The 11,180-nt window shown below is 41.4% G+C and overlaps 1 protein-coding gene across 1 annotated transcript; it reads right to left on the minus strand.

The window, feature by feature from the left end:
* Positions 1-4,270: 4,270 nt before the first annotated feature.
* Positions 4,271-10,954, minus strand: LOC115894033 (DNA excision repair protein ERCC-6-like 2). The gene is made up of 3 exons (XM_030920380.1): positions 9,826-10,954; positions 5,380-5,804; positions 4,271-4,385 (listed from the first exon to the last, which is right to left on the minus strand). The coding sequence occupies exons 1-3, from the start codon at positions 9,869-9,871 to the stop codon at positions 4,341-4,343; spliced, it is 516 nt and encodes a 171-aa protein (XP_030776240.1). The 5' UTR covers positions 9,872-10,954; the 3' UTR covers positions 4,271-4,340.
* Between the last annotated feature and the right edge of the window lie 226 nt (positions 10,955-11,180).

Below are 11,180 nucleotides of genomic sequence, written 5' to 3' on the forward strand. Positions count from 1 at the left end.
TCTCTAACATCATTTCCATTTCTAAAAGTATTTTTTTAAACAATGAAATGGTCATAATCCTATGTATAAATATTCATACAGAGGCCAGGCACAGTAGTTCCTGCCTATAATCCCAGAATTTTGAGAGGTCAAGGCAGGCGGATCACTTGAGCTCAGGAGTTCAAGACCAGCCTGGGCAACATGGCAAAACCCCATCTCTACCAAAAATACAAAAAATTAGACGGGTGTGGTGGTGTGTGACTACGGCCCCAGCTACTTGGGAGGCTGAGGTGGGAGAATCACTTGAGCCCCAGAGGCGGAGGCTGCAGTGAGCCGAGATCTCGCTACTGCACTCCACCCTAAATGACAGAGTGAGACCCCCATTTCAAAAAAACAAAAAAAGAAAAAAAGATTCACATAGACTAAACATCCCTCAACCAATGTTCACTGAACTCACCAGACAGTCAAAGTTTTCTCTCCCCTCTGAAAAACATACCGTCTGAGCAAAGGCTCTCAAACTCGAGTGGGCCTTGGAATTAACTGGAGCATTTGTTAAAACACAGATTGCCATCCTCTTCTACTACCCAAGAGTTCACAATTCAGTATGTCTGCAGTGAGACCCCAGAATTTAGAGACCTAACAAGCTCCCAGGTGACACTAATGCTGCTGACCCAAAGACCCACTTTAGAGAACCACTACTCCACGGGACGCACCCGCTCACCTCTTTTCCTATCACCGAGCTGTCTGATTACCAAAGGTCAGGTTCCCAAACCTGTATACTCCAGTTGAAATTGTTTATTGTACTTACATTAGCTAATTATCACATAAATGTACAAAAGGGATTCATTTTCAAGTGACCTGTTGAATTCGATGTGAAAATTCTGTGAAACATTGGGAGACAGTCATAAAAATCTTGGATTTTGTATTCAAAGTTCCTCCCAAGTATCTTTAATTTTTCAGTCCCACTAAAAGTAAAAATAGTAGGTGATGAACTGCATGGTGTTAAACATATCAAGGGCACAATGGACATGAGGAAATCTGGGAGTGATAGACATGTTCATCATCTTGGTTGTGATGATCTTTTCTTGGATGCGTGTATGTGGGATAAAATATATTAACGTCTGCTACTTTAAAATGCAACAAAAGGTGGATGGATATTACAAAACCATGTATAATGAAATAGTAACAGAATCTAAGTGGTGAGAATATGGCTTTTCATCGTACCATTCTTTTAACTCTTCTGTATTTTAGAAAAATGTCAGAAGATAGTCAGGAAAAATTAGTTTATAATCTTTGACCAAAAAAAATCTGCTTATAAGATAGTAGTTATTATGTGACTCCATTTTTTGCTTATGTATGTTTGTGTGTGTGTTTACAGAAGTATATGTATGTATGTGGGCATATCATTATGTATGTTGCATATTCATCTGTGCCCTCTTCACCAGATCTGTCCTTCCAATTCACTTAAAAATACTCAAGTCTTTCCTATCCCCAAACAATACAAAACAAACAAAAAACAAACCCCCTCAAATTCTCATCTCTCTCTTCAGCTACTACTTGATCACTTTTATTCCCTTTCAAAGCCATTTATTAAAGAGGGAAATACATGTTCTGTGTCCATGTCTTCACCTACTCCGTTATGGCTTGTGTCTGAAAGCTCCAGCAAAATGGCTCTTGCTCAGCATACCAATGATTTCTATGTCACTAGAGCAAATGGACATTTTTCAATTCTCATCCCCTATAGAATGCAAAATATTAAATTCACCTACTTTTAAATTTGAAATGAGGGAAGGAAACTTTATTTGGTATGTAAAACAAGCTTAAAAAAAAAAGACTTCAATTTCATATCATGGCCAAATTAGAATATGAAAAGGGGGAAACTTAAGGGATGAAATCAAGAAAAACGAAAAAAAAAGAAGATAAAACTATAGCTCAAAGAGTAAATGTCAATGGTCTATTTTCATTACCAATTAATTTTACTACATTTTGAAATTTTAGTTAGCACAGTAATCATTCACATTTCTTCAACTGGCTTAGTCATATCGATAGAAGCTTTATCTATCTATAGAAGCTCTATCTTAAATGGGTCTTTCAAACCACCTATCTATGTAGAAATTATTCCCTGAGTTATAACAATAACCAGAGAACTAGGTCCCTAAGCATCAGACAAATCCGGCTGAGTATCAAAATTAGTACAGAAACCACTTCCTAATCTTCAGACAGGGCTCCCTCAAAGACTTGCACAGCACACCAACAGAATGTACCATGGCATCTCCAAGCCCTTCAATGATTACAGTGTGTCACGTGACACAAAATTCTGCAGTAAAATCAGCTCCTTTAAATACACTCCTGTGAACTGCAAAATAAATTTCTTTGTAACATGGGCCTCAGAGATGAAAGACAGCCTTCAAATTTGAGACTAAAATGTGCACAAGAATTTGAATTCGAATTGTATTGAAGTTGCAGAATGGTGGTTCCCAAACAGATCACCTTTTGTATGTAGTACCCTCATGTTTTTTTTTTTTTTTTTTGAGACAACAGTCTCGCTCTTTCGCCAGGCTGGAGTGCTGTGGCACAATCTCGGCTCACTACAACCTCTGCCTCCCAGGTTCAAGCAATTCTCCTGTCTTGGCCTCCCAAGTAGCTGGGACTATAGGCGTGTGCCACCACGCTGGCTAATTATTGTATTTTTAGTAGAGATGGGGTTTCACCACGTTGGCCAGGATGGTCTCGATCTCTTGACCTTGTGATCCGCCCACCTCAGCCTCCCAAAGCGCTGGGATTACAGGCGTGAGCCACCAAACCCAGTCTCATGTTTCTTATTTGGAAGTTGAACATGCATTGGCTAATCAAAGAATTATGGTAACAAACATTCTACCACAGGCAAAAACAGTAAAAGTGTATGTGAAAACAGTTACAGCAGGACTTTAATTAATTAATTAATTTTCCTCTAGTACTCATCTGTAACCTTGGTCCCAGATGGTGTTACTGAAATACCACGGGTTCGGTCTAAGACCTGCTATTCACCACACAGACAGCCAGTCGCTGAGACAACACATATTGCCAACAAAAAACGCTTTAATCAGGCACTGTAGCCAAGGATCAGTCTCAAATCCATCTCCCTGACCAAAATTAGGAGTTTTTACAGCAGGGAACAAACGTAACAATGTATGGGAAAACAGGAACTTGGGAGGGCTAAGGAAGTAATCGGATGAATGAGAGGCCTGGTGTCTCACTGTCTGGACTCTATCATCTGGTGAGTTTCAGTTCTTTGATACTTTTTGACAGGCCTGGGGGTCCTTTCCTGAGGAAGGAACTCAGATGAAACAAATACAAGTTTAAAGCTTTAGGACCAGAAGGGTCAATTTCTATGTTTATCCAAAAACAAACAAACAAACAAAAAAACAAAACTGTCTGTGGGACTGTTGGGTCAGTTTCAATAGCAGTTTCGTGAAGCTTCCTTTCTTTATTCTTGCTGTCTATCCTCCATCTACAGGCCAGTGTGCTAAATGATTGTGGAATAAATGAAAAGCAAATTCATTTATTCCACAAACAATCATTTAGGACATCCAATGTGCAGGTCTAAACTATCCTAGGCTTGAAGGAACATAGAGTAGGGTTAATGGTAATATGATTATTGAAAGACTTTATTTTAGCCTAGCTTTTCACACCAGACCTTTACACACAGTAGCGTTATCTGGCTATTTTTTTTCTTTTATTGTTCCTTATTCCATCATTGGTGTCTGAAATTTGGCTATTTATAAAGGTTAAATTTAGTTTTTCACTTACCTTTAAGTTCCAATAACTAATGGAGGTAATATGAAGAAGAAAATAGGTTAAACTCAATTATAAGAAAGGAAGCAGAATAACTTGATCACAAACTAGGCACATACTCCCGAAAATCTAAAGTGATTGTTTAGTATAAAATCTAGATTCAGGCCAGGCACGGTGGCTCATGCCTGTAATTCCAGCACTTTGGGAGGCCGAGGCGAGCGGATCACGAGGTCAGGAGATCGAGACCATCCTGACTAACACAGTGAAACCCCGCCTCTACTAAAAATACAAAAAATTAGCCGGGCATGGTGGCGGGCACCTGTAGTCCCAGCTACTGGGGAGGCTGGGGCAGGGGAATGGCGTGAACCCAGGAGGCGGAGCTTGCAGTGAGCCCAGATCGCGCCACCTTACTCCAGCCTGGGCGACAGGGTGAGACTCCGTCACAAAAAAAATACATATATAGATTCAAAACTGTTCTTTTTGGATCACAAACCTCTTTGGAAATCTAACCAAACCTAAAGACCCAGTAGTAGGCAGCTTCTGACAGGACTTCCAATAATACCCACCTCTTTGTATTCCCAGTCTGTTTAATCTCCTTCCCTTGAGTTCTGGCTGGACCTAGCAACTTGCTTCTAACAAAGAGAATATGACAAAAGTGAGGGATGTCTCTTCTGTTATTACGTCACCAAAGACCATGGCTTCTGTCTTACTAGTGCTATCTCTTGCCCTCCTACTTGCTCTCCTTTTTTGAAGCAAGCTACCTTGTGTGAGATGCTCCATGAAGAGACCCACGTGGCAAGGAAGCAAAGGAGGCCTCCAGCCAACAGCTCACAAGAAACTGAGGCCAAGAACCCCAACAAGGAACTAAATCCTGCCAACAAACAGGTGGGCTAGGAAGTGAATCTTCCCCAGTCAACTTGAGATGACTACAGCCCTGTGAGAGGCAAAGCTAGAGGACCGGGCTAGGCAGCAGCTGGATTCCCGACCCACAGAAACTGTGAGACAATACATGAATATTGTTTTAAGCTGTTAAATGTTGCCATCATTTGTTATACAGAAACAGATAACTACAACAAATCGCCTTTTTAGGAACGTATGTGTGTGTACAAATTCTAGTACACATTGTAGGGAATTTGGAAGTCTCTCTCAAGTTCGCAAACAGAACTCCTAGTGACCCAGGGATTCCAGATTAAGAAACTTCTAACATGATAAACTTCAAACAATACGCACAAAAGGCCTATAGGAACAATTTAACCATGCTATGAGGCATAACAAACATTAGAATGCTTTCCTTCCATAAAGTATTAAGAAAGTTAAATGACTTCCAATATACTGGTATCTTAGTACCAGTATTATCAAAGGTAAAATCAAACCAAGTGGTACCAAAACATTATTTTTGAATACAATATTTCATAGGTACTGAAGAATGATAAAATAACTGAGACACTGTCCTCAACTTTGAGGACTTCACTATCTAGTTGGTGATACAAACACAAACACACACACGCACACACAAAATAGCTATCGTAACAGCAGTACAAATAGAGATTTACAGATAGTATCCGCTCATGTACACCGTAAAGTGACTTTACTGAATTTTAATTATAACATAATTAAAATAAATACCTGTACTGTTTTTCCAAGTCCCATGTCATCACCAAGAATGCACCCTCTTCCATGGATGTAGTGTCCATAAAGAAACTGGGCTCCTTCTCTTTGGTAGTCTCTCAAATACCTATTGATGGTGTAAGGAATAGAGTCTCCATCGTCAGAGAATTTAAAAGCAACAGAAGATGATGGAAATTTTCGGTTTGGGAAATAAGGTTTTTCCAAATCTTCATCATCAAATATAAGATTCCTAGGGCAATCTTTAACAAATTTTACTTCTTGAAGCTGTTTAAGAGGTATTTTCCTTTCTTGAAAATCTGAATATAAGACAACTGCAAATGACTTGCCATTTTCATCCACTGTGACAGATTTTATGCTTGCTTCACAAAGTGTTCCATTATCTGGAGAAGGGGCAAGACATCTTTCTCCTGGGTGCCATACGTCTGCAATAATAAAGAAAATAAAGTTTCCAAAGCTAGTTTATAAAGTGACACCTCATTTATCCACAGCTATGAGAAAAAATACATACCTCACATAAATGCCTTTTCCAAAAAACTGGAACAAGATAAATTATAACATGTACAGATATTTTTCTAAAATATATTTTCAGATATTCTCCTATAATCAACAGAATAAAGGGTACATACTTTATTTCCAGTGGCTCCTATCCTGGCTGTGTGTCATCATCTTCCCTGGAGTTTAAAAATGTACATTCTTTAGACACCACCTCTGGTGATTCTTATTCAGTGGAGAGGGGTCATGGGCATCTGGTTTTATTGTTTTGTTTGGTTGTTATTGTTGAATTCAAAAGATAATTCTGACGCACAGCCAGGGTTGAGAACCACCGACTAAAATATTCTTGCTGACTCATGAACATAGATATACATATATTTCATGATATGGTAGAGTAATTGTGAATAGGACTTGGTGATGAGTAAACTAAAATCCTCTGGACAGCAATGCTTTGTGGTTCATCTGTCTGCTTTTTTATAGTTATTCCATTGCCTTTCTCTAGAAACAGCTGTTTCTTTTCACTGCAATACTGCTGCTTCTAAACCTTTACTTTAACCACTGCTTGTATACAGCTAACCACAGGAACCTCCAATTCAACTACAGTGATGTCACAGCTTTTTCTCTTCTGGGTTTTGAATAATTATTTGAAGAGATGAATTCTAAGATCTCTTTCTGCTAAGATCCTATTAAAGAGTATTACCTCTCTCTCTATGAACTTATTCTGTGATTAACTGTGTAGCTATTTTATTTTCTCAGAAAATACACCACTATGAATGAGGAGGGAGTCTGTAGAGTATACTACTGATACAATTAAAAAGTATCAAAAAAAAAAAAAAAACTAAGTAAAAATAATTTTCCAAATGGAATTTCTTATGGCAAGAATCCAAAAATAATTCTATGGCCACAAATACAAGAATACTAGGAATTATTTTTCTTATACATTTCTCACTGAGATCAGATAACCACTGGCAGTTTCCTAGGGTCTTCCTGATGACCTTGAGTTAGATTTTTATAACATTCAAGATTACAACATGACATGTTTATACTATCTAAAGCAAGAATAGTTCATTATGTTCCTCATCCATCAGTTGTTCCTCAAAAGTAAAGCCACTAACTTTGATGAGGTTATTTTACCATAACAATAATGAGTACACAAGGAAAAACGTTCTCTCCCACTCTAATCTCTGGATCCAAACTGTTGACAACTGTTACACCATTCTAAAAGAGTGTTTTAATGTCAAACTAAAGCCTTGATCCACTGTACAAATAAAACAACATATAGGTCAACGGGCCCTATGTTCATAACAGTACTATTTGCACCTTAAAACCTAAAGCAACCCTTACACAATTCTTACCCCATTACATACTTTTCCCATTATGTGTTTGCCTGCCCTATCATTTTTTAAGACTTATTTTATTATCAATTATTCAACACGTGATTTAAGCACAAATTATTCACCAAATATTATACCACATAATGGGTATAAAATGAAGAAAACTAATGTCAAAAATGATGGTGACTAATAGTCTTCCTGCATCTCATTAATTGGCATCATCATCTAACCAACTTTTCAAGGTAGAAAACCATTAGTCAGCCCTTAAACCTCATTTAATATTACTCCTTACATCCAATCCGTCAGAATGGCCTGGTTTTACTTCAAAAATGAATCACTCTCCTCCATGCCACCATCTCTCTAAAGCAAAGGCTGGCAAACATTTTCTGTAGAGTCAGTTACTAGCTATTCGTTACTTTAGATTTTGTAGGCCATACATTCTCTTGCCCTTGTAATGCAAAAGCAACCAGACAATACATAAACAAATGGGCACAGCTGTGTTCCAATAAAACTTTATTTACAAAAAGAAGTGTCAGACCAGTCTTAGCCCACAGGCAGTAGTTTGCTGACCTCTGTCTTAAAGCATGCCACCATCAACTCTCCCTAAATTATGCCTAACCAGTCTCTCTGCTCCCAGTCCACCTATTTAGAGTAGGGTACCCCATTATTCTCTATCTCATCATTTTATTTTCTCTGTAGCACTTACCATAACATTTAATTATCATGTCCACTTGTTTTTGTCTTTTTCTTCCACTAGAGAGTAATTTCCTTCCCAAGAAAAAGTTTGTACTGTTATAAATTTTATCCCCAGGACCAACACAGAATCACACAGCAGACATTCAATGAACATGTGAACTTATTACACATTCTTTTTCTTTTTTTTTTTAGACAAGAGTCTCTCTGTCGCCCAGTCTGGAGTGTCATGGCACAATCATAGTTCACTGTAAACTCCAACTCCTGAGCTCAGCCATCCTCCCACCTCAGCCTCCTGAGTAGCTGGGACTACAGGTGTGCACCAACATGCCTGACTAAATTTTTATTTTTAGTAGAGACAGGCTCTCGCTTATGTTGCCCAGGCTGGCCTCAAACTATCCTCCCGCCTCAGCTTCCCCAAAGTACTGGGATTACAGGTGTGAGCCACCGCGCCTGGCCTATTACAAATTATCTATCTCACAGATCCTTGATATCTTGCGAGAGAGAAAACTAAAAAGTATATAAACATATACATAACTGTAAAAAGTGCATTGGAAGAAGAATGCTATGAGAAGAGAGTATTGAGAAATGTAATTTAAAAGGGAAAGGGGTCTAAGAACTGTATTTCAGATAAGTGTACAGCAAATGCAAAAAAAAAAAAAAAAGCCTTAAGGGAATCACACAACTTATTGGAGTATTTTTGGTTTCTGGGTTTGGGTAATTTCTAGAACGAAATAAATTCAGTTAAGTTTGAGTTAGAAATGGAATCTCTCAGTATCCAAACTACAGAACAACCGCTTAAATTGTGAGGATTTCCTGTTGGATTTAACAGTGTTAAGTCTCCTATAATTTAATGAATCGAAATCATTTGTTTTGGCTTAAACTGATTACCAATTCAATTCATTCTGGTGATAGGGTCTCTCTCTCCCTCTTTCACTCCAATGGCCTCCTCGCTATTCCTCAAGCATGTTCCCACCTCGGGGCCCTGGAGCTTTCTGCTCCTTCCACCAATAAATACCAGAGTGACTAGATCTATCAGAAGGAATGAACGTCCCAGTCACCATAATCTCCACTCGGCAGCTTCATCTATTTATTTTTAGCTGTCCGTCTCCTATAGGTATTTACATGTGTGGCCCCTGAATTACAGCGTCATCAATTCCTAGACCTCAGAATTCAGGCTTGTAACTTGCCCTCTCTGAGCTTTAGCTCTGAATTCATCTATTTAATGAGATCGATATCTTCCTCAAAGGAAAGCAAGTAGTTAAACAATCAGCATATTGCTGGGCTCAGGAAAATCACTCAATACCTGGTAGCTTTTGTCATACAGCACAATTATTAATGAAAGCTATTCATTAGGGTGCCAGAAGGCATCCCAGATGACTTGTGGTAGATTATCACACCTTCTTTAAACCTCCTATTTAAGGCAGAATATAATGCCCTGACTCAATAGGCAATAAACCTCAATTGAACTAAATATCTCAACCTTCATTTACCTACCTACAACCAAACTTCTGCCATTCACTAACAACTGGGCATACAAGGATAAAGAATGAAAATAACGTTTACTGAGTGCTTAATATGGGCCAGACGCGGAGTCATATAAATGCTTTGCGTATTGTTCACGTCATTTAACAATCACAAGAACCTAGTAATGAACCCAGTTTTACAAAGAGGAACCTGCCCAAAGTTGCTCAGCAAGTAACTGTCAGAGGCAGCACTAGATCCCAGGGGCTGACCCCCGAGTCCAGGTTCTCAACACTGAATCGGAGATTTGGTCCCAGGCCTGCAGAGGGTTCACAATCTGCAGCTGTCACTGAAGAGGCTCTACAGGGCAAAACCCCAACCCGAAGTGCACCGGCGAGAACTGGTCCAACGCGACGCAGCAGACCGGCCTCTGGATAAGGGGCGAGCGCGGAGCTGGTACCTTTGCCTGCGGTTTCCGCGCAGGGCTGTGGCGCCGAGGGATCCATCCGGCCAGGGGGAGGGGCCGAGCCCGGCTGCACGTAACACCCGGAAGGCGGAGGACCGCGAGGTGGCGGGCCGGTGGGCCAATGGCGGCCAACGCCACTTCCGGTCGCCCTCCGAACATCGCTCTCCGGCAACCCGAAGCCAGTGGATGGAGGAGGGGGATCCTAGCTAAGGTAGCGACTAAGGGGACCTAAGGAGAACGAGAGGCGACGTCCGGAGCGGCGGCAGAGCCACGGGACGCTGTGTGAGGCTGGCAAGGCGGTGTTCACCTAGGTCTTTCGGGCTCCGCCGCCGCCGGTGGAGGACAGGAGGCCAGCATTGCGACCTCCAAATCTCCTCCTCGGGATCTGACCTCAGTCTCCTAACCCCCGCAACTTCCAATCCGGCCTTGGAAAATCCCGCGAGAACGGGCTGCCGATTTGTCACTGGGATCTCGCGAGAACGAAATCTTCTTTTCCGTGGGCGGAGTCATCTTCCCGATGTCTCGCCCCTAGGAGGCCTGTAGCAGGAAGGCCCGCGGGAGTTGCAAGTGTCGCGAGGTTTGAGGTCGCTGGGTGGGCCGGGCGCTGAGCGACGCGGGACATAACTGGGGGGCTGGGGAATGCAGTGGCTGTAAAGGGCCACTGAGGCGGTGGAGGCCTGAGAGAGGGCGTCCCGGCGGTCGCGGCTTTCGGCCTCTCGGTGGAGCTTGGTTCGTCCGTGGTGGCGCCGCACCCCAGGAACTTCCAGGAGCCAGTCCCTCCTTGGAGAGCTCCCCGGGACACCCACAGGTGCCAAGTGAAACTAGCGCGTTTTCTTGGATCCTACACTTTATAGTGAATCATAAATACTTTAAATACAAAGCCAACAACATTTGCTGGAAATAAACGTAAAAATACTGTTAAAGTGTAAAGCTTTCCTCCGTCCCTCTGACGTTTCTGGCGGTTCGTTGAACGCGGGGGAACTCAGCCGTGTGCTCTGAGCCCGGAGCATCTTAGGGCAGCTCCGCCCACCCGCGAGGTGCACGAAGTACACGGCCTCTGACGCTCCCAGGCAGCGCAGATAGACGATCCATAAGTGGCTCCCGCGCTTGTTAAAATTTGTATTTCATGGATTGAGTGAAATACCTGACGGGGCCTGTATCCGTTCCCTATTGCCACAATAACCTATGACCACAAACTTTGTGGCTTGAAACAGCACGAATGTATCATCTTGCATTTATTATCTCGCGGTTCTGTAGGTCAGAAGTACTACCTGGGTGTCACCCTAGCTGCACTCCTTTCTGGAGACTCCACAGGACAATCCTTAGCTTGCCTTCGCCAGCTTCTGTCA

Source organism: Rhinopithecus roxellana, chromosome 16, assembly GCF_007565055.1.
Source record: "Rhinopithecus roxellana isolate Shanxi Qingling chromosome 16, ASM756505v1, whole genome shotgun sequence".
Taxonomy (NCBI): Eukaryota; Metazoa; Chordata; class Mammalia; order Primates; family Cercopithecidae; genus Rhinopithecus; species Rhinopithecus roxellana.

Excerpts from the sequence above, each read along its gene's own strand:
- LOC115894033 (XM_030920380.1), bottom strand. The coding sequence starts at position 9,871 with ATGGATCCCTCGGCGCCACAGCCCTGCGCGGAAACCGCAGGCAAAG. Across the intron at positions 5,805-9,825 it reads CGCGGAAACCGCAGGCAAAG|ACGTATGGCACCCAGGAGAA; the intron begins GTACCAGCTCCG and ends TTATTATTGCAG. Across the intron at positions 4,386-5,379 it reads GACTTGGAAAAACAGTACAG|AAGCAAGTTGCTAGGTCCAG; the intron begins GTATTTATTTTA and ends TCTCTTTGTTAG.